This window comes from Gymnoscopelus braueri (assembly GCF_963280865.1).
Source record: "Gymnoscopelus braueri genome assembly, chromosome: 22".
In the NCBI taxonomy this organism is placed as follows: domain Eukaryota; kingdom Metazoa; phylum Chordata; class Actinopteri; order Myctophiformes; family Myctophidae; genus Gymnoscopelus; species Gymnoscopelus braueri.
The window spans coordinates 23,170,624-23,191,876 of record NC_137624.1 but is presented as its reverse complement, the minus strand read 5'-3'; the positions used below and the strand labels follow the sequence as shown (position 1 = coordinate 23,191,876).

At 39.9% G+C, this 21,253-nt stretch overlaps 2 protein-coding genes across 4 annotated transcripts in view; one reads left to right on the top strand and one right to left on the bottom strand.

Moving 5' to 3' along the window:
• Positions 1-216: 216 nt before the first annotated feature.
• git2b (G protein-coupled receptor kinase interacting ArfGAP 2b) lies at positions 217-16,811 on the bottom strand. 3 transcript variants are annotated; one of them, XM_080420440.1, is made up of 20 exons: positions 16,616-16,811; positions 14,959-15,092; positions 13,775-13,887; positions 13,567-13,672; positions 12,473-12,559; positions 12,222-12,352; positions 11,880-11,974; positions 11,750-11,795; positions 11,143-11,194; positions 10,968-11,040; positions 10,718-10,815; positions 10,173-10,284; positions 9,717-9,868; positions 9,464-9,616; positions 7,580-7,789; positions 7,334-7,423; positions 6,532-6,614; positions 4,967-5,119; positions 2,613-2,676; positions 217-1,813 (listed from the first exon to the last, which is right to left on the bottom strand). In XM_080420440.1, the coding sequence occupies exons 1-20, from the start codon at positions 16,665-16,667 to the stop codon at positions 1,604-1,606; spliced, it is 2,214 nt and encodes a 737-aa protein (XP_080276566.1). In that variant the 5' UTR covers positions 16,668-16,811; the 3' UTR covers positions 217-1,603. The 3 variants fall into 3 exon arrangements, with proteins under 3 accessions (XP_080276566.1, XP_080276567.1, XP_080276568.1); XM_080420441.1 differs by having other exon boundaries at positions 11,143-11,191; XM_080420442.1 differs by lacking the exon at positions 7,334-7,423.
• Positions 16,812-18,763: 1,952 nt separating this feature from the next.
• The window catches only part of sgsm1b (small G protein signaling modulator 1b), a 24,877-nt gene continuing 22,387 nt past the window's right edge, over positions 18,764-21,253 (top strand). Inside the window, exon 1 of the mRNA XM_080419890.1 lies at positions 18,764-18,827. Coding sequence (XP_080276016.1) covers positions 18,765-18,827 — 63 coding nt within the window. The 5' untranslated portion in view covers position 18,764. The remainder of the gene's footprint in view (positions 18,828-21,253) is intronic.

Here is a 21,253-nt window from a genome sequence, read left to right as displayed (position 1 = left end):
TAGTGGAGTAAAAGTATAATATTTGCCTCTGAAATGTAATGTAGAAGTTAAAAGTTCTGAAAATTTGAAATACTCCAGTAAAGTAAAAACAAAACTCAAAATTGTACTTAAGTACAGTACTTGAGTAAATGTGCTTACTTTACATTACACCACTGGCAACAGACAGGCATAGGTTAAAACACAAAATAACCACGACGACAACGCTGGGTTATGAATTACACTTTATTTCCTAAAAGGCAAGGATTGTTTTCAACCACAGTGGCAATATAGCTTAGGAGGAAAATCCCAGGGTTTTGTCTGGCTCATCATGACATTCAACAACACATCAGATCATAACCCCAAATTCCACAAGTACCCCTACTCATAGGGTAGCCTGTATTTACTTGATCGTTGCTTGGAAATTAGCTTCACATAACTGATGACAACTAGCAGCACAAGAGTAAACAGGAGTGAGCACCACACACCAAACTAAACGTATCATATATCACAGAAGGTTGCCCAATAGTCTACAACTAATTGCCAGCAGAGATGTTCCCAACAAACAAGCCTATAAGTGTTATTTTATGTGTTGTTTTATGAAAAATAAATGTTGACATTTTGTTAGAGGTACGAGTTTATAAATAGAATAGTATTGGGATTATTCGGATACACAATTTATATTTTTACATTTGCATACATATAAAATTCACAATGGAATTAAAATTGGCCAGATAGCCTTTCCATATGGTTCAATAGTATATATAAAAAAATCAACATGTTATATTAAACAAGAAGCTATGGAAGCTGAATACACACTGAACATTATGGCTTCAACATTTTACCTGCACCAGCTACACAAAGAGTTAAGAGAAAAGTCATTGGAACACAAAGATTAATTTATACACCATAGCATGTTGTCGTTTGCCAAAAATAACAGATTTTTAGCAAGCGACGCCTTCATGCGATGAGTATAAATCCAGCTTAGGTGATGCCCCACTGGCTATGATTACATGGTGTTTAGTATACTAAAGCTCACTTTATAGGAGAACCCGCTTACTCAACAAAACGTTTCACTCTCAAGAGGGGTACACAAATACATGAGATCAAGATAATAGGTTCTGCATTGTGTTTAAAAATGGCTAAATGAAGAGAGACTAACGTCACCGTTGCACACCAAAGCACTACAGAGTGAAGGTTTAAAGAGGTTTCACCACATTGACATTACTGTTATATACAGTATGTAAAACATTACTTTGGAAATTCTTATGTGAATTCAACCCCCTTGTCTTTTCTGAGGCAATAGACAGAAAGATATGATCTCATTCGCCTTCAAAGACAAAACTTCCTTCTCCATTATCATGATACAAAATAATAAATAAAGCTTTGGATTGATGTGCCATTGTGCACTGTATTCGTTTCTCTAAGACTAAGACCCCTGCATAAACACACGCACACATACACACACACGCGCACGCACGCACGCAAGCACCCGTGTATCTTGAGTGCGTGGTTACATAATTCAATCAAACAAAAATTGTAACACTGATAAAAGTTGAAAGTAGGCAATATGAATGACACATCGAATATTGAGTATCTGAAATAATGTTATGTCTTTGGAATAAAATCAGTTGTTGTTTTCTTTGGTTGTCACTGTGACAAGTTGCTTGGCAGCTTTGGCAATGTCATAGGCACACTGGATGACCTGCTGCGTGACCAGCTGCATGTCAGAGGGACAGGGGCAGTGAGGTGTGGCCTTCTGGCATTCGCCATGGAGCCGGCTGGCACTTGAAGTGAGCAGGCAAAGAGATCTTCGCACCTTGTCTGAGGATGGCCTCTGTAAGCAAAGGAAAATAGACGCAATAAGGGTTTGACACACTAAACCATCGCTGACTTCCTCTATACCTCTATAACAGTGGTTCTCAAACTTTTTAATTTCAAAGGTCCCCCATAACCCTGAGAGCGTAAAAATTGAGCCAAATGGACCCATAAGGGTTATGGGTCTTTTTGGTTAAATTTGTACAGTCTCAGAGAGGCCTGTTAAGGGTCCATTTGAAAAACCCTCAAAGAACTCAGAGTGTCACTGGACCCCACTTTGAGAACCACTGCTCTATTTCTAAATCATACAAATTGATTATTGGTGGGGCAGCAGTGACTTAGGTGATGGAGCAGCTGGCTTGGATGGAATAAGAAGGTTACCGGTTCAATCCCTAGCTCCTCCTAGCTGTGTGTCCAAGTGTCCTTGAGCAAGACGCTAAACCCCTAACTGCTCATCAGCAGGTTGGTACCTTGCATGGTTTCCTCCACCATCAGTGTGTGAATGTAAGGGTGAATGTGATGGACATTTTAAAGCACTTTGGAGAAAGGCGCTAGATTTAGAAAGCACCATTTACTCTTTATTTTACACACTAAATGCCATATCTTTACCCTTTGTCAGCATATTATGAGTATAGAAACACTGTACAGCATGTGTGTGCTTGTGTGTAAACACAAAACTGGGGAATCCGGTCGCTAATGAGGCTTTTACCATTGACACAAGTTATTTTGAATCCCCCTTTGGCTGTTTACAAAACAAACGCTGGATCCCTTGAGCACACAGGGGAGGGGTTCCCTGCTGTTGGTGGGAGTCAGCTTACCTTAGGAAACAGGATGGCCATCTCCTTCACAGCCACATGAATCCGTTCTGAGCAAGGCAGAAAGCTGCGGAAAGGAATTGTAAAGCTAAGTTTATACTTTGTCATCCAAAAATAGCTTATCTACAAGCTCGCATTGTGAGCTAGTAGATCTGCTATTTTAGCAAATTAAGCACAAGGATTAATAGCAAAATAAATACTCTAGCTAAAGAAAATATTGCAACTCATTTTCTCAGACCACAAACATGGTGTAGCAGCCATTGTCTTGTGTGGTGACTGTTTGCTTGCTTTTGATCAATAATTTATACACTCTAGATTTGACTATATATACTTTTTTGTTGGGAGCTTTTAGATCTGCTATTTGTGCCGAATGTTTGCCCCCAGCATAAGGATGCTCAAATGGTTAAAATAATAAATGTATTTCCAAATGACATCTACTTAAACTCTTACTACAAAGTCTATAATGTCTGGATTGAGTGGATTATGTGTGTTCTTAAGTCCAAGACAATTATCCAAACTATATTCCATAAAAGATCCCATATTCTGACTAGCACTATAGACATCTTCATATCTCTTTATTTGGGGTTTGCCATGTTCTGTTACTCAGTTACAATTCTCTGTTTTGACAATGACACTTTAACAGTGAATCTGCTTTCAAACACAGTCCACCTCAAAAACAGACAGCCATCTTATTTTATAGTCACCAAAAGTAGCCCTGAGAATCCAAAGAATGACCAAACAGAAAAGCTTTGGTATAATCTGTCATTTCCCTTCAGTTTTGAATGAATGAAGAAAAGGAGATACTGATGCTTATGACCTGATCAATGTGAATACTTTGGGTGAGGTACACAAATAAGATCAGCCTACGATCTCCCAAATAATAAGGCCAAGATTGAATAATCAATAGTAACATAACAAGCTTAGCATTGTTCTTGTATTCGATTTTAACTCAGTGGTGATCTATTACCTTAAGAAATAATGATAAACATCCAACATGTTAAGTATTAACATCAACATACAGAATGGTGGCTTAGTAGCACAACGCTTAGCCCCATTTTATACTTTCAAAAGTAAAAAGATCACGATCAACAAGCTCACAAGGTATCACATCTCATAGATTGGCTAGTTCAGCATTTTTTTAAAGTTCTTGCCTATAGTGACATGCCCAAAACAGCTTGGTGAAATAGAAAAACATAGATATAATGGACACCACTCCCGTACACATGACAGATAAATATAGCAAAGTAAAGCAGAAGTAACAGTAAGCCACAAAGTAGCAATGAGATAACCAGCATGGAGTGAGATTCAGCACATAAGTGCAAAAGCGGAAAAAATACCACACTGGATTAGTAGCAAAAGGGGAGGTCTAAAGGCTTTATGCTGAAAACCATTTGAATCCAAAGGACGTTAGACTACGTTAGACTACACAAAAATGACCCTGCATTCCGTCTCCGTATTTTATACACAGAACAAGGTGAAACGATGGGGAAACATTCACGGCTGTAAAAAGGGCTAATGACAATGAGACAAGGCAGGCTGCCAAGGAATATTTCTCATTTAGAAGTTAGGCATCAACACTAGAGCAAAAAAAAAAACACTATCCCTAAATGGTTAATCGTTTTGGGAAATTGTTCAGCAGCCCACAGAACAAAACAAATAAATGACTTAAATCTGGCCAATAGACAGCAGTGGCGCTGAATGTTGTAACGTATTTGTGCGTTTCTGAGTCTGACACCCCATAAAGGTTTATCATCACGTGCTCTGCGTTTCCTGCCAGCTGCATTCAATACAATCCCACCCCCAACACACACACACACACACACACACACACATACACACACACACGCACGCTAGTAGGAGCTGGGGAGGAGGAGGAGGGAAACCCATTTGCCCTTCTGTCAGTGTGGGGCAGTAGAACAGAAAGACAGCTCTGACGGTCAGCAGCTCTGTCAGAGCTGGGCACTGAGGCTGGAGAACAATGCTGTCCAGCCTTCTTCTTACAGCAAAACAGGGGGAGGCCAGAAAAACAGTCCTGACCAGAACAACCCAACACCATGAGCTAGGTCGGAAATCATTAAGATGAGGTAAGAGCATGAGGGTGGGGGGTATAGAAGCAAAGTGGAAACAAAGAGTGAATTCATTTCCTAATGGTAACAGAGGAGAGCAGGAAATCTGGGAAATAGGCTGGCTAAGATGCCACTTAAATAGATTCAGGTTTTATAGGACACTGGTTCTCATGTATATTATGTGGGGCCCAGGCAGGGACACCACATAATATATGAAGGTCCATGGTCTACTGCAAATCAAACTGGGGGTCCTTTAAATTAGAAAGGTTGAGAATCATTGTTCTAGGATACCTGTCATGTTTGTTCTCCTGGGCAGCTCTCAGAAGCTCCTGTATGTTCTTGGTAATCTGTTCTGTCTTACAGATGACGTCCTCAGTACCTGGCAGGGTGGCATTCGCCTCTGCCTCTTCCTCTGGCTCCAACGTCTCTGAGGCTGAGCTCGGACTGTATGACAAAGATGAAAACAAAATGTATAATGATCTTTTTAGGTGAATATTGCACTATGATGAATACCGGTCATGTTGCATGAGAAGGTGAACCATCAAGCATTACAATTTACAGTGACTTATTGGGCAATTGAAAACATTGTTTTGGGACATTTTGATTTGAATGAGGACACAAAGTGTTTGCTATACAATATTGTTTTTTCTTAAAATGTATTGACAGGTAATGCTTAACTCATTGAGTGCTATTCACGTGTTTCACGTGTTTTACCGCTATGGTGCAATGTGCCAATCACGTGTTTTACACGTTTTTGAAAAAAAAGTAAAAAACTCAACAACAAAAAATATATTTATTTATTTTTTGGAGAAAAAAAATCAGAACACAAGATATCATTATCTGAAGATTTGCAGCTCCATCCACTCCTTGTTATTATATATTATATATATTATAACTGAAAAAGGCTGTATCTCACTTCCTAAGTACTTTTTTTTTAAATCTCTGGCACTGGGACAACATAGCCAGAAATTATTCTGGCACTCAGTGAGTTAATATTCACTGTAATATTACAAATATATGACAATTTTTGGCCTGGTTAAGATGCATGAGTCCAGAATAGACTTTCATTCACTCTTCCGTTCAACTCCAATTTATTATAGTGCTAAATCACAAGTTGTCTCAAGATACTTTACATACAGAGCAGAGACCCGACATTGTCCCACCCTGGGCAAGTATTTTTGCAACATTCTCCCTTAGGTGGAACTAACGTCATGCAGACCTCTCCAAGTTTCACATGTTTTTTGCCTCAATAAAAAGGAAAAAATACAAAAAGGTGGGTAGTTTTTTTAAAACATTTTGATCCCAAAGAAAATATCTGGATAACAACTGGCCATGGAATTTGCAACTTCATGCTCTCCATACAATTAATGTACCCTACTGATTTTGGTGACCCCATTTCCTCTAGAGCCACCCAAATATGCTATTCTTGCAAACTCAGTATAAGTCAGATCCTCCCCCTTTGGACACGTGCACACTGCACAAGCAGACCCATTTCCTCAGCAGAAATATCGCTTCTACTACAACTTGCTGAATCCGTCATTTAAATAGCAAACCAATGTGCTATGGTGCAGGCGCACCTGGCTCTTAAAGGCAACGGGAGATGATGACAGTGATTGATTTAATTTATGTTATGCCCGAAACACAACCATGATTAATTCAGAGACCCCTTTGTGCCTTGCACACTACTTTGCACCCAGATTATGCACCTAATCTAACTAGCAAAACTGGAGTTTCACGCGCCCCCAAGGCGCTTGTGCCATGCTCCAGAGATCTTCTAAACAAGGCCCTTAGTCTTTTTCATAATGCCTTGTCACATGCATGGGAACAGGAGTTATTTATACTTGATAAATTCTTACCCAGTGTCCTCCAGTTCTGAGTGATTGGGCGTATTGTCATAATCATTCTCCAGCATGCTACTCTGTCCTTCTAGACTGCAGCCCTGTAATGGTGGGGGGGGGGAAACGCAAAGTAAAACAGATATATTCCTTCAAATAGAAATGAGAACAGCTGATTATCTTCAATTACATATTGACACGGTTTACAAATCATTTAAGTATGAGCAGCAATTACTTAATCATAGTTAATTATGATGCAAATTGAATCAGAATCATGCATTTCTGGCAAAAAAAACAAAAGCCATGTTGATATTATCAGACGTCATTTGGTTTCTAAGTAGTTGGGGAAGAAATGTGAAACCAGTGGCTGGATCCTTGTTGCGTAATACAGTATGCACAGCAGTGGATGCCGTTAGTAGATCTGAAAGAATGCCAACGTCAAATTGTGCCCCGAGGCTGTGACTGATCCTCATACAGTACCATTATTTACCTTATTTTCTCTTTGTTGGATATCAGATTTCCTTGTTTATTTCTTTTGGACAGGTTTGGAAACTATACACAAAGCAGTTCTGATATGTTTACGTGAGCCTAAAGACGGTTGTTTGGGTTAACTGTTGCTGGGCAGCAGGAAGGAGTTCAGATCAGTGAGCTGCAGCAGATGCACAGTAGTGCATGCAGGCATGCAGGCTATGCTGAGAGGCAGTGAAGGCACAGTTAAAAGACAGAGGTAAAGAGTGGAGAGAATATGGGACAAGCAAAGGGGCAGTATTTCCCATCCCCTGGGTCTCCCCTAGGGCAGCTGAGGGGAGTTTCAGTACTTAACCCTTCGAGATCTCTCATCCCACGACCAGGACAGGGAAGAGGGGAAGGTAGGGAGGGAGGAGGATGCCGTACCCAAAGGACCCCTCCCAATCTAGAAAGGGGTCAAACCAAGTTACAACATACTCTACTGGGGGAATGAATGAATGAATAAATGAATGAACGAACAAAACAAGCGAACAAAAACCTATGGAGGTACCGTTGGTTCCGATTGTGAGGACAGAAAAGCCATGGGGAGCTGTATACTTACATTGCTTGGGAGGGGTTGTAAAATGAGTCCATCCTCATGGCGACGTGTTTCGCCTCTGTGGGGGTACTGCCTCATACCAGAACCTGTCTCATACATGGACATGGGGCGGCCTCCGCGGACTGGGGGTCGAATAGAGGGCTCCTGTGAGTGCTGTAGACCACTGGGGGTTTGCCATCGCAGTGTCGAGTTTTCAGTCTGCAGGGAGTTTAGCTGAAGGGAACAAAGACAAATTCACATCAACTCTCGATGGGGGATGAGCTCCTTACAAAAAGCTTTGGCCAGACACCGGCCATAAGAGTGTACAGCCAGGGGTTTTCAAAGTGTGAGGCGCAAGAGCATTTCAGTGGATGATCAATAGCAAGTTACTGTAGATTTAGAATATTTAAGTTTGGCTAAATCTAACATACAAACAATGAAAAAGAGGTTTCTATTTATTACAGCTCTCCTACTTTCTCTCATGCTCATTAATCTGTGATATTAGGCATGTACCGGTATACCGTATTACGGTATTACAAGGTACAAATAGCCACAGTATTGATACCGTGAGATTTACGAGCTCACAGTATTAATTTATTTATTATTGGATATGAAAAAAAAAGCTTCGTCTTACTCCTAATTCTCAACGAATCTCTGTGATTCTAATTTTCCTATAATCATCAGAAGTGAGTGTCAATTCCTTGTCAATTGTGTTTTATAAGACGTTAGTCTATTCAAACAATGATTTGTGCTCAGCGATGCCATTCGCGTAGCACAAATTTGCTGGATTTCATTAATCCATTGTGCAGGAAATACAGACTTACTTTTTGACATGTAGCCCGATTAAATACACAAGTAAACATATTTAACTCTTAACATATTAGCAAAGAGAGACCGTCGTAGCTAGCAGAGATAGTACCCAAATAATGTCATAGGAAAGGGAGGGGATGTCGTTGTCTGACCCTTGTCTAAAGGGAGGCCCACTGTATCAGGCTTTGAAACCTCCTGGCCTAGACTCCTGCAGAGCTACCTGCTTTATCACTAATGCAGCTGCACTTCCTTTTCTAATTATAGCAGTGGTCCGTTATTGAAGCACAAGTCTCTCCCATTGTTCTGTGAATTTAAGGCTCATTCCTTTCGAAGACAAAATGTCAACAATATACTGATAAAATCAACAGTCACTCAAGCACAATCTCTGCAGAATAGGTTCATTAGGTTGTAGAACAGGTTCCCCTTATTTACAAAAACAACATAGGAGAGTGAGAAGCCCTGTGAGCAACCTCACTTTTCCCAGGTGTTTTGCCCAGGTGTGCGGGGTTTTGAGGTTAGGGTTAGGCATATTTTCTGTGAGGTTAGGGTTAGAAAGTGTTCCATCAAGCCATCATATATATATAGCAGGATTTATGTTTCTGAATATATAATTTCTAAATAATTTCTAAATTAACTCATACAGTAGGTGTAGCTACCAACATAGCATACTATTAGAAGCTACTACCAAAGTCAGAGAATAATTACACAACAGCCAGAAAAGGAGGAAGCTTTGTGACTGTGTCTTCTAATATAATGCTGAGTCACAGAGAAAGACACAGAGGAAGACGCAGAAAACAGAACCAGATGGAAACTGATGATCCGCTGTGGTGACTTCAATGGGATTTAGCCGAAAGAAAAATAAAACAGAGCGAGATGGGACTGTCCAATAGTTAATTGATTATGGATGCCGTTGTTTGATTGGACAGACAGATAGAAATAGAAATGTGTCTTCAATACTTCGGTAAGTTTGATAGAAAGAACTGACTATCAAATACCAATAGCAACGCCATTTGTTGAGGAGCTCATATAATAAGGAATTGCAAGGCAGAAAGTCTGCTTGACGTGAATGAGTCATTCCAAAGGTGAACAGACGCCAACCTTGCCCTGCATCATTCGCAGCTCTTCACTCAGGTGACAGTTGACTTTGAGAAGCTGTTGTATTTTGGCTTCCGAGGCAGTGAGGGCAGTCTTCACTTCCATGAATTCCTGCACTGTGATGGGCCCATCAGAGAGGTCAGAAGACTCCGAGCTCTGCAATAGGAAAGAATATACTACATGTTTGGAATGTTTTCTATTATTATAAGATCATAAGATATATCATAAGAGTTGTATCACAACAGCCAACACTTGCCTTGGTCCTCCCATCATTACAATTGTCCCCAGAAGTGGCCTCCCTCTCTAGGTCTTCATCTGATGCCACACTGTCATAATCTGGCTGGTCGTTGTCCTGGCTGTCACTGTCATGGCAACTGCCGATTCCCTTCAGGATGAGTTCTACATCCTCTATAGACAGAGGACAAATCAGAGAATCACACAAGCTCGGCTGGCTAAAAACAGTTTTAATTCAAATGGCAAAGCTAAGTTTAACTAATTAAAGTTCAAATTTCAAAGAGGCTATATTCTCTGAAGTCAAATGTTATGATAGTGATGTATTTCGGTGAATGATGATTGGAGTCTTATTTTTTACCTGATCCATTTGTTTAGGTATAGGGTATTTGTATGATATAAACATAATGATGTAACTTATGACTAACAAAACTGATGTTAGATTTTAATAAAACGTATAATAATAAAGATAATATTGTACCTTTGGGATTTTCACAGGAATTACCCCACTGCCGACGTTTGGCATCAGTTAGAATGTCAATGACAAGTGTGGCAAATTCATGAGCATTGAATCTTGCCAGTTTTTGACGGCCCTGAGAAATAAATACATGTATATACAGGCAGGACAGGGTAAATATGTCAGCATTGTTTAAATGGTTAGATAGAAAATTATCTGTTGAAGCTAAATGGTAACTTTGAACAACAGTGGATTTGCTAATCATTGGCATACAAATTTACTTAAAATGATGGCCTTTGCCAACTAAAGCACAATACAAGCTCTTTTCAACGTCCAAACTTTTTTTCAGAAAGGGAGGTGATAACATTTTGTAGTCATTCAGAACTTCTGATTTTCCGACGCTCCTGCACCCCCAGATGTCCTGACTGTACCAAACCAGTTTGGAAAGACGTCTGAAACGGACGTTTTTTTCCCCCGATGTCGGAAGGAGCACGTATTGACCCTGACTCATTCATTCACAGAACAAAAACAATGTAGACTGAGGAGACCAGCCGGGTGCAGTAACTTGCCTGATTCCTGGTAGAGGAGTACTCGGGATTGACAGGCAGAAAAGGCACCACTGTTGTGTCCGTTACCAGGGTGCTGTGGTTCTGAGTAACCAACCACACTGAAACAGCAGCAAATGAGATATGACAGGATTCAATATTTACATTCATTTATTGTAGTCTACACCATTTACACATTTTAATCCCTACAATAGATCATATACATAGTTAAATTATACAAGTTATATATAAATATTAGCTCTTTATAGTTCACCTGCATCTGTTTCTCTTCTGTCAACTTCATCATAAACATCCATGGCGAGTTCTTCAAACTGATGATTAGTTAGCTAGAAGAAAATACAAGGAAAAAAGAGACACACTGGTTCAACTCTGAAATAATTGGAACACCAACAGACCCATATTTTGGATGAAGCACAAATCTTTCTTACCGACTGGAGTTTCTTCTTTGCAGCTTTTGCAAATTCAGACAAATCCAGGCTGCTACAGAACAGAATGATCTTATTTGTCTTGCAGACAACCCATTTCAACATACAGTAAATACCAAGTAGTATGATAATGGCACAAAACAAACTTACTTATTTCTTATCCATCAGGACAATGCAGCATAGGAAAAATATTAATTTGTAATTACATTGTAGATTGTGATGAATCTATACTACCATATCTCTCTGCTGTCCGGCAGAAACCAGCTAACTCCAAAATGTAAATTTTTCAGGAAATGACAATATCAAAACAAAAAGTGGAGTTGGGAGGTTTTGTTCATCATTGATAAGCACAACTAAATGGACCTCCAAGCTCACAATGAGGTTGGAGGTCAAAAGGGGGTGGAGCCTGGAGTCAACTCCATCCCCCTTTGGTGGACTTAGCTGGTTTAGCAGAAAGTTTGAGGATCCAATGGAGATTTTTTTAACCATTAATTAAAAATGGAGATGGTTTCTGCCGGACAACAACGATATACATATACAGAGCATGACTAAACCACAATTTGCGGAGGTACTATTCCTACTATGATGTAAAGTAAGGCACAGCACTTACCTGTCTGCCATTTGTGGAATAATAAAGTGTTGTCCATTTCTATGATCTAGAAAACAAACAGCCAATGAGAGAGGAAGCTAATGCAAACCACCGTGTCAAAACAATTCCAAGCTATAATAGCACTGCTTACCTGGCCTTCTCCCACAAAGGTAAAATGTTAGCCGGTCAGTGAGCTCATACTGGATCTCCACTAGTCTGTCTGCAAGCTCATGATGTCCAGCTTGTCTGTAAAGATTGTGGATAAACATGATTCATGAATCGTGTCCCTGGATCAATTATGCAAACAATATTGCAGTTTTAGCAAAACAAACATAGCCATTAGCCAAATACGTATTTAGAAATAAAGGATGTAAAATAATCATATACTACAATCAATGTTTTAGAATGCTGATTACAAGTGAAATACAGACTCCATAAAAGCCTCTCAGAACTTCAGTGGGATGAAACAATGGCATGGGACCTAGTATTTTACCTTGCATAATCGATGGGGGTCTTCCCACTAGTGTCCAGCGCGCCAGGGTCAGCTCCATACACTGCCAAAAGTTCTGTTTGGAACATTTGTCCGGCTTTCGCTGCTATGTGCAATGGTGTGTTTCCCTTCTCCTGGGGAAGAAACCCAGAAGGAATACAACAGAATTACATATTAGGATTATGTAAATCTGAGACGAATCAATTCTGGCATTCTGACAGCTCCTTTTTTTGTCTTTTGCTCATCCAACTTACAGGATGGAAGAAGTTGGCCTGTGCTCCCAAGGATAAGAGTCTTAGGCAAGTCTCCAGGTTTCCAGTCCGAACACTCGAATGGAGTTGCTGTCAGGAAAAAGGAGCACAGGTTTCACTGTTTCAATTACTTGATTTTTAACCACTTAAAATCTATATGCTAAATTGTCCGGGGTCCCCCACGCTCTCATACTAGGTGCACACCGGGTTTTCCCTCTATACCAAACCTCTTTGCCGTAAATAGGCAATCTACAAGCTCACAACGTTGCTACTACGCATTATGAGCTGGTACATCTGCTATTTTCTCTGAAGGTTTACCCACAAATATTGTCTGTTGTTTAAGTTTAAGTGATGATTTTTAAACCAGGGAAACAAGTTACTCCAGCCACCCCCTAGCATCAGAAAATACATTTCTATTCAATAAAATTTCACTCTCAAGTCTCAACCTCCAAAAGACAATGTTCAGTAGTAAACATGCATACCATATTTGACCGTTATTGTACTTAAAAACAAATGTCCACAAACAAAATGGCAATAGTCATATCTTCCCCCATCTGAACTTGTTCTTTGGTGCGATCAAAATATGTTTGGAAACATGTGGAAAGACAATACTTTGACATGGCTTCTATTTCTACTGCAAAATCACTTACAGTAGTGTTGCCAATCTTCATTAACAAGACAATTATTCAGTACATTTGTAGATCCAATAGCCTTCTGATTATAACCATATTATACATGGCATTTGCTCCATAACAGAGTGCAACACAGGCTGTTGGATATGATTGGACACTGCAGGTGGAATGCTCCATTCCCATTAGGCCCAAATCAGGCGAATAAACATTGCTAAAATGTTACCCATTTCAATACTTGAATACCCAGATCATGTTGTGGGTAGCCTATTCTGAGATGTGAATCTTCCATCTACATTGCTATTACTGTACACCTGACCTGACTGTGCAGTCTGGCCAATTATTAATTTGCAACAATCTTTTATCCCAATCCAAAAGCTCTTCTCCACTTGCAGCAAATAAACTGTGCCTTCTTTACGTGATCAGAATTTAAGTGAAAAACATATAGGTTTGAAAGTTATCTCTTACTTTGCTGAGGTCCTTTGTAGTGACATTATCATCTTCACGGCATGGCATGCGATGAACAAACGCCAACATCTGATATTTGGCCTTGATGAATTCAGTCTTGTTGGGACTAGAAACAAAGTTAAATGAATATGCATGGAATTTGAACAGGTTCATACAGTATGTACACAATGCAAACTTGTATTTATATATTTTTTTTAAACACACTCACTGCACCCTATCCTGTGGGTTGGCCTTGCGTTTCCCACTCATCATAGAAGACGGATCCAGAAGGCTATGCTCCCATATGGAGTTGGCTCCATTGCCGTATAATGTCTGGACCATCTACACCCAGAAATTTAAAATAAATTAAAAAAAAACATTTATGTTTATGGAAGATCAATAGCTACTATCTAAAACAGTGGTTCTCAAAGTGGGTGGGTCAATTTGGGTGTCCTTGACATAATGTGACAAAATGTGAGAACCACCGGGTAGTCTATGTCAGCTGACTTATGCATGCATGCCAGTGGCTAAACCAGGGGTTACCGTGAAGGTATTGCGGTCCCTGACTATGCATTTAGTAATGTAGGAAAGTGAAAATGAATATTTTCGTCCAGGGAACAGTGCACTAAATGACCTAGTGACCTATGATGATGTGTCAATGTTGTCAGTTACTGTAAGTCGGAGGTCAAGAAATTCCACAGACATCAGTCATCATTATTAGGAAATGCGCTCATATAATTGCATGTGTCTGCTCACTCATACATAAGATACAACAGTTAACATGCGTTTAGTGGAAGGTTGGATAAAGTAAAAGAATGGAATAAGGGTAAACGTGGGATAGGAATAGATTAGTGGTTCTCAACCTTTTTTTGAGCTCTGAACCACTCGCATATTTCAGTCAAATAATGCCTGGGCTTGAATTTGTTGCACATAATATAAATCAAGCCCTTAACAGTAATTATTTAATTGCAAGCTTTTTCTCCCACACCACGCCTATTAATTCAAATATTTTCTTACATTTGATGATATTAAATATTATTTTAATACATTTAACAAAAAGGTATTTATTTATGTATATACATGTTTTTTTTTTCTTTCCCATGGACCACCTGCAGGCCTAATTATGCCATGGACCACTAGTAGGCTGTGGACTATATTGGTTGAGAAACAGTGGGATGCATAGCAAGTGTTACCGAAGCACTAATCTTAGTCCATATATATCCCATTCCCCACCCAACACAACAGTGGTCCCCAGGTTGATTCTTAGTCAGGGTGGTGGTCCCTGGTTCACAATAAGTTCAAAACCCCTGGACTAAACAATCTATATCAGTATCACCCATTCAGTACCACAATACATACATTGATTTAGTATGTCGTATCTACTGTATTGTCTGTGCGTATGACTCCTCTAACCTGTAATTGGCAGGGAGGCCATGGCGTATGAGTCAGATGTCGGACTTGAGAGCTGTGTCTCCCCAGACCTCGATGGATGCTGCAGCACTCATCACAGATCAACACACCCCTATTCACAGAGGCCCAGCGTGGTTCTGAAGCAGGAGAACACCTCAATCAATAGTCATCATAACATCAACTGCAACCATGTGTGCCATCATGGTATACCAACATCATTATAGCTTTCAGATAACAAAGGTCAAGGAACAAATATGAACTCATCTCTCTCAAGTCCAACACACATATCACATCCATAATTAATACAACTGTATGCAAGTGGTTCTCTCTCTAGAAAATATCAGCTCAAATGAAAATAATTCTGTGCTATTTGCTAACTTAATGTCTTATTTACTTGTGTTTTAATCACATATCCTAACGATGTTTCAGTAATTAAAAAAAGGTATGAAAGAAGAATCCAACTCATTGATTTCAAATTGATACTGAAGCACTGAAAGATGAAGCAGCTGGATGGATCTGACCCAACGGTTGACATTGTGTAACAACAAATGCAAGCATATTTCAACAAATAAGCTAATTTATGTGTAGACTTGTCAATGCAGTTTCCTATCCGCTGCTCAGTTAAATCAGAGGTCTTCAACAGGGGGTCAAAGACCCCTAGGGGGTCCTCAGAGTTACTACAGGGCGTCCGCCAAATCTTTGTGTCAACCAAGCATCCCTATTCCCAAATAGCAGATCTACAAGCACACAACGCCTCGCAGGGTAGATCTGCTATTTTTTGGCAAGAGGTTTGGTGTAGGGGGGGGAAAGAGCAGACCAAGTACAGAGTGAAAGGTTTACTTAGTATTGACGGTTTAAGTGGTTAAATGTCTGGAAATCCACATACACTGATGACAAGTCTATGAAGCTGCCTATGAAATCTATGGGGAAAAAAATATATATATTTTATACAATATATAATGGGGGTCCCTGCTTTATCTCTCTCAGCCAAGGGGTCCTTGGCCTGAAAAACGTTGAAGACCCCCGAGTTAGATTATTAGTTAGAGACGAGTGTTAGCCATGTAGCTAATAGCCCCGTTTGGAACCTCTCTCTCCTCTCCAGCTCCGAGATGAGGTCCCGCTGTCTCGGGTCCCCGGAGAGGTAGAGTCCGGCCAAATGCAGTGAAGATCACCTTTTTCGCAACATCGAATCCAGAAAGTAAAGGTAGCCCGAGACACCAACAGCTGTTTACAATTTCGCCGGAAAGTAACATTTAACCGACGGGGTTGAAAACCCCATTTAAAACGCTTATTTAGTCAATCTGTGCCAGGTTTTCCCATTGAACCCGGAAGAACCCCACGACGGCTGGTGCCAGTACTGCTCCCGATTCGGTTACAATGGGAAAACACGGCACAGACTGACTAAATAAGCGATTTAACCGGGTTTTTCAACCCCGTCGGTTAAATTTTACTTTCCGGCAAAATTGCAAACATCTGTAGGCATCTCAGACTACTTTTACTTTTTGGACACGATGTTGCAAAAAAGGTGATCTTCACTGCATTTGGACGGACTCTACCTCTGCCCGGGACCAGAGACAGCGGGACCTCATCTCGGAGCTATCGTGGAGAGTTAGGTTCCAAACGGGGCTATTAGCTACATGTAGCTTGTCTGACATCATACCCAGGGCGCTGCAATCAGCGCAGACCTCCCTGTTTCGCAGCCGCTTTGACATCCCTCTCTGCCGGTGAAAAGCCGCACAAGTCTCCGGTCAAGACAAATATTTGCGAGATACGTTGTTATTTAGACAGCTATACATCGACGGCAAAGGATGTTCCGACGCTGAAAAGTAGCTAACGTTTAGCAGTCAAACTAACTACCGAATTGCATCCAGTGTGGCCAGACATTGTGAGAGAAATAAGCAACTTGGTCTATGAAAACAAGCCCAAAAGAAGCGACTACATGAGCATTTTAAACCTATGCATTGGCTATTTGAAAATAGCCGATCTACAAGCTCGTTGTGAGCTTGTAGATCGGCTATTTTCAAAAAATATTGAAGAAAATGTGGAATACTTTTAAAATATTTTAATGACACAAATGTTGTATGGGGGTGAGGGGGTCCCTCCCTGCCGTAACATATTTTCAGATGGGGGTGCGCAGACAAATACATATTAATTTGGGGGTCTTTGACATGAAAATGTTTGAGAATCACTTTAAACAACCCCAAAATGAGACCAAAATAAGCAACTACTTAAGAAACAAGCAACTTTACAGAAAAACAAGCCCAAAGTCGCTTATAATAAGCAGACCTGGCAACACTGATCCCCTCCCCTGCGGTCTGTAACAAAGCAAGGGTCTCATTCGAACACTGTCAAGAGTTCCCCTTAATCCCCTACTCCGTTTGGTCCTTGTTCCTTCCTTCCTCCCTTCCTTCCTTGCCTGAGGAGGGGGAAAATAATAAAAGCCACTTTAAATACACAATTCTTTAGCATATATGACTGTCAATTGAATTAAATTAGTAAATCAATTAAAAACAATAATACAAATAATATTAATAATAAAAATAAAGAATACTAATAATAATAAAATACATTAAGTTAAAATAAATTAAAATGCACATTCTAAATCTTACAAAAAGTACATGATAAGCCCATTGCTGCCATCGCAACAGGCAATAATAATTCATGCAGCATCTCTGCATCATGCATGTCCACCACAACTACTGATCATTCTGTTATCTTTATCCTCCAATCGTTTGTATGGGTTCATGCGGTCAAAAAATTATACTACAAAAAATGTGAGCAAAAAGTAGGCTACTTGCTACTCTAATTTCTAAAGGGATTGTGTGCAAGGGGATACATATGGCCTAAGGGTGGCGCTAGACGAAAGGCTATGGGGTCACCATTCAGTATGGGCAATCCTCTGGGAATCATGAAGTTGCACAACAAATTCCATGACAATTAAGAGGAAAATGTGATTTTGTGATTGTTGTTTTTGCATAATGGTGTTGCTTGAACCAGGCACTGGGGACATAGACTGGGGGGTCACCAAAATCATTTAGGATATGGGATTCACGTTGCCTAGGCCAGCAAATCCCATGGCAATCCAGCCAGTAGTAGGCTATTCTAACATTCATCAGGCTGAGTGAGCACCAATAGGCTAAAATATATAGATGTATTTTATTTTATCAGTTAATGTAACTTTTAGGCCTGGCTAATGTTTGGTAAACCTATACCATAGATGAATCTGCACTTAACAGGGCCACAGAAAGCTGCTTTAAGCTTTTGAGTGGCTTTAATGTTGTATAAATTCAAATTCAAGTTATTTAAACTGGGCTCCGTTTGGATTTGATTAATTATTTGTGTATGTATTTATTGTTAACATTTTCTCTTTGAGAACTTTATGGGAACTTGTTTTATGGAGCATTTGGAAACAATTTCACGCTCCCATAAGCGTATGCCTACTCAAAAATATTCCTGATCTGGTAAAACATAAATGAAAATGTATAAGCTTAGCCTTAATATGGAAAATGGAACATAGATCTGGCAATAAGCCTATTTGGTTTTGTGCACCCGATCACTGTTGCTTTAAGGGGGGTGTTGGTCCAGAGAGGTAGTAGGTTTAGAGCTAGTCGCTAGAATTCAGCCTACAATCCGCATCCTCACGCCTTCAACCAGTGTTACCTGCTTATAGGCACTGCATTGAGGACAATCGTCTTCGTTTTGATCTGCTGTTCAGGGACGCAATCATGGGAGGTAATATTTCATTTCCATGGGATAATTGTTAGTTTAGTTATAGGCTATTAGATCCTTATGGTCATTGAATCCTCACAATGTTTTCTTCTGTGACAGAGGCCGAGACACGTCAGAAATTGCTGCGCAATGTGAAGAAAGAGGTGCGTTGCATTTCACTTTTACATTTATTTTTCCATTCTGATTAAATGCTGATCTCTTTTACTTTTTGTTTTGTAGCCGACTAATGTAAGTGCACTAATAATAACCCCGTCGGTCCTGTTTGATTTTTATAACCTACCTACGCCATATGAGGGAAAATTGTTAAATTTCCCCAAAATTTGCTATAAATTGTACAGTTCTTTTAATCGCTATTTGATTGTCATATAATGATGATGATGATGATGATGATGGTGGCGGCGGCGATGGTGGTATTGATGATGCTGGTGATGATGGTGATAGTGAATGATGACGATGATGGTATAAGGTCAGAGAATAATAGCAATTTAAATAGGCTACAGCAGATATCCTATTAATTTGTATGCCTCCATGAGGATGCTTGTTTTTCCTGTCTATTTCATTTCCTGACAATTGTTTTCCCTGCCCTGTCTGTTTAATTTCCTGGCATCTCTCTCTCTCTCTCTCTCTCTCTCTCTCTCTCTCTCTCTCTCTGTCTCTCTCTGTCTGTCTGTCTGTCTGTCTGTCTGTCTGTCTGTCTGTCTGTCTGTCTGTCTGCCTGTCTGCTTGCCTGTCTGTGTGTGTGTGTGTGTGTGTGTGTGTGTGTGTGTGTGTGTGTGTGTGTGTGTGTGTGTGTGTGTGTGTGTGTGCGCGCGTGTGTGTGTGTGTGTGTGTCTCTCTCTCTCTCTCTCTCTCTCTCTCTCTCTCTCTCTCTCTGTCTCTCTCTCTCTGTGTGTGTCTCTCTCTCTGTCTCTCTGTCTCTCTTTCTCTCTCCCTCACCCGCCTTCCTTGACTCCCTCCCCCCTGACTCTAGCTGTCACCCTCAGTTTGGTTGCAGACACATGTGAGCTCTCTGACAGACCTTAGGGGCGTGCCGTGTGACCATTGTATGTACAGTACATAATATGAGGACCGTAAATGCAAAAATCTAAGCCAAAAACAGGGATGTTTCTCAGATTACTGCCATAAAAAAGAAACCTTCAAAGCCTGTTCCAAATCTAATCTCTGCACAGTGGTTCCCTGGGGAGAGAAAACAGGATGTATTATTCATTGCTGCAAAGGCTGGAGATTTTAATTCCACCTTTAATTCCTTCATGCTCTATCAGCCACCTGTGATTCCTTCCTTGCAAAGCATAGACTATGTACTGTATTGTCTGATTTATGCTTGGTTGTCACACAAAAAACAACTGTTTTAGTTGTATCCTGTTTTTGTTTTGTCTGTTTCTTACTGCAACCAATCACCATATTAAAGATTCTAATGATTCAGCCAGTGAAAACTCAGAATTTAGAGAATAATCTGGAGGACCTTTAGCTACCCTGTTGCTACATAATGAAAACAATTAATAATCATAAAATTTTTAAGGAAAATGACATATTATTACTCATGTCCCTATGTTATTGTTAAACTGTGTTTACTCCTAAGATCCACAGAATGATGGGGAAAAAAAGTCTTTAGCATGAATTCTTGTTTCAAATTCGTTATAAAGAACAAAATCAAAGAAAAACATGTGAGTAAACCTTGCATAATGTATTACAGAATTGTGATGCACTGTAAATGTCAAGATGCCAATACCATGCCTACAGCGTTGCTAAGAACCTTGCACTGTGAACCATCTGTGTGGCGTTTTCTAGAATCAGATAAGCAGTTTTGCAACATTGACTACTCTCTAAATGCATCATTTCTCAATGATGATGTATCCATTCCATTGTGTATTTTAGTCAGGTGTAATGTATAAACAGCTTGAATGCTAGATCAACCAGGGGTGGAGATGAATGGGTATGTTACTGGACAGTCACAGTCAGCGAGTGCACCCAGTATTTTATGCCAAGGTTTGTTGCTATTAACAGAAAACCCAGCATCAGTTTCATGTGCTTTATCATAAACGTTCCACCTGATCACATCTGAGTTTATGATGATGAATGTGCTGTTTAATGTTTTTTTTATATTATACATTTGTTATTATGATGATGTTTATAGATGCTTAAAATTATGGTGAAAGCAACTGGCTGACTTGAAACAGTTTAAAATACATTTGATAGTGTATTAGCCAAATTCATTTGAATTGCCTCGATACAGCACAGCAAGGGCTGTGATGGTTCTTGAATATTGCCTTATGAATACTTGAATATATGCATGGGCACTGGCGGCAGGTCATAACACCACCATAGACCAATTATGGTCAAATCATTTACCAAGAATTTCGTTGCTCTCCGAAAATATTGATAGCAAGCCTTGGGAGTTTCTTAGTGAAAAAACGTCTTCATTATTGGCTTACTTTTAATTCTATTCACTCTAATCATTCTCAGTTTATCGTCCTTACTTACTTTTACCCCTATTCACATGGTTTATTGGCTTTTCATCACCTTATGTTAGGGGATCCCAATCTGTAGCCTCTGGCTGTGATCCCCCTAT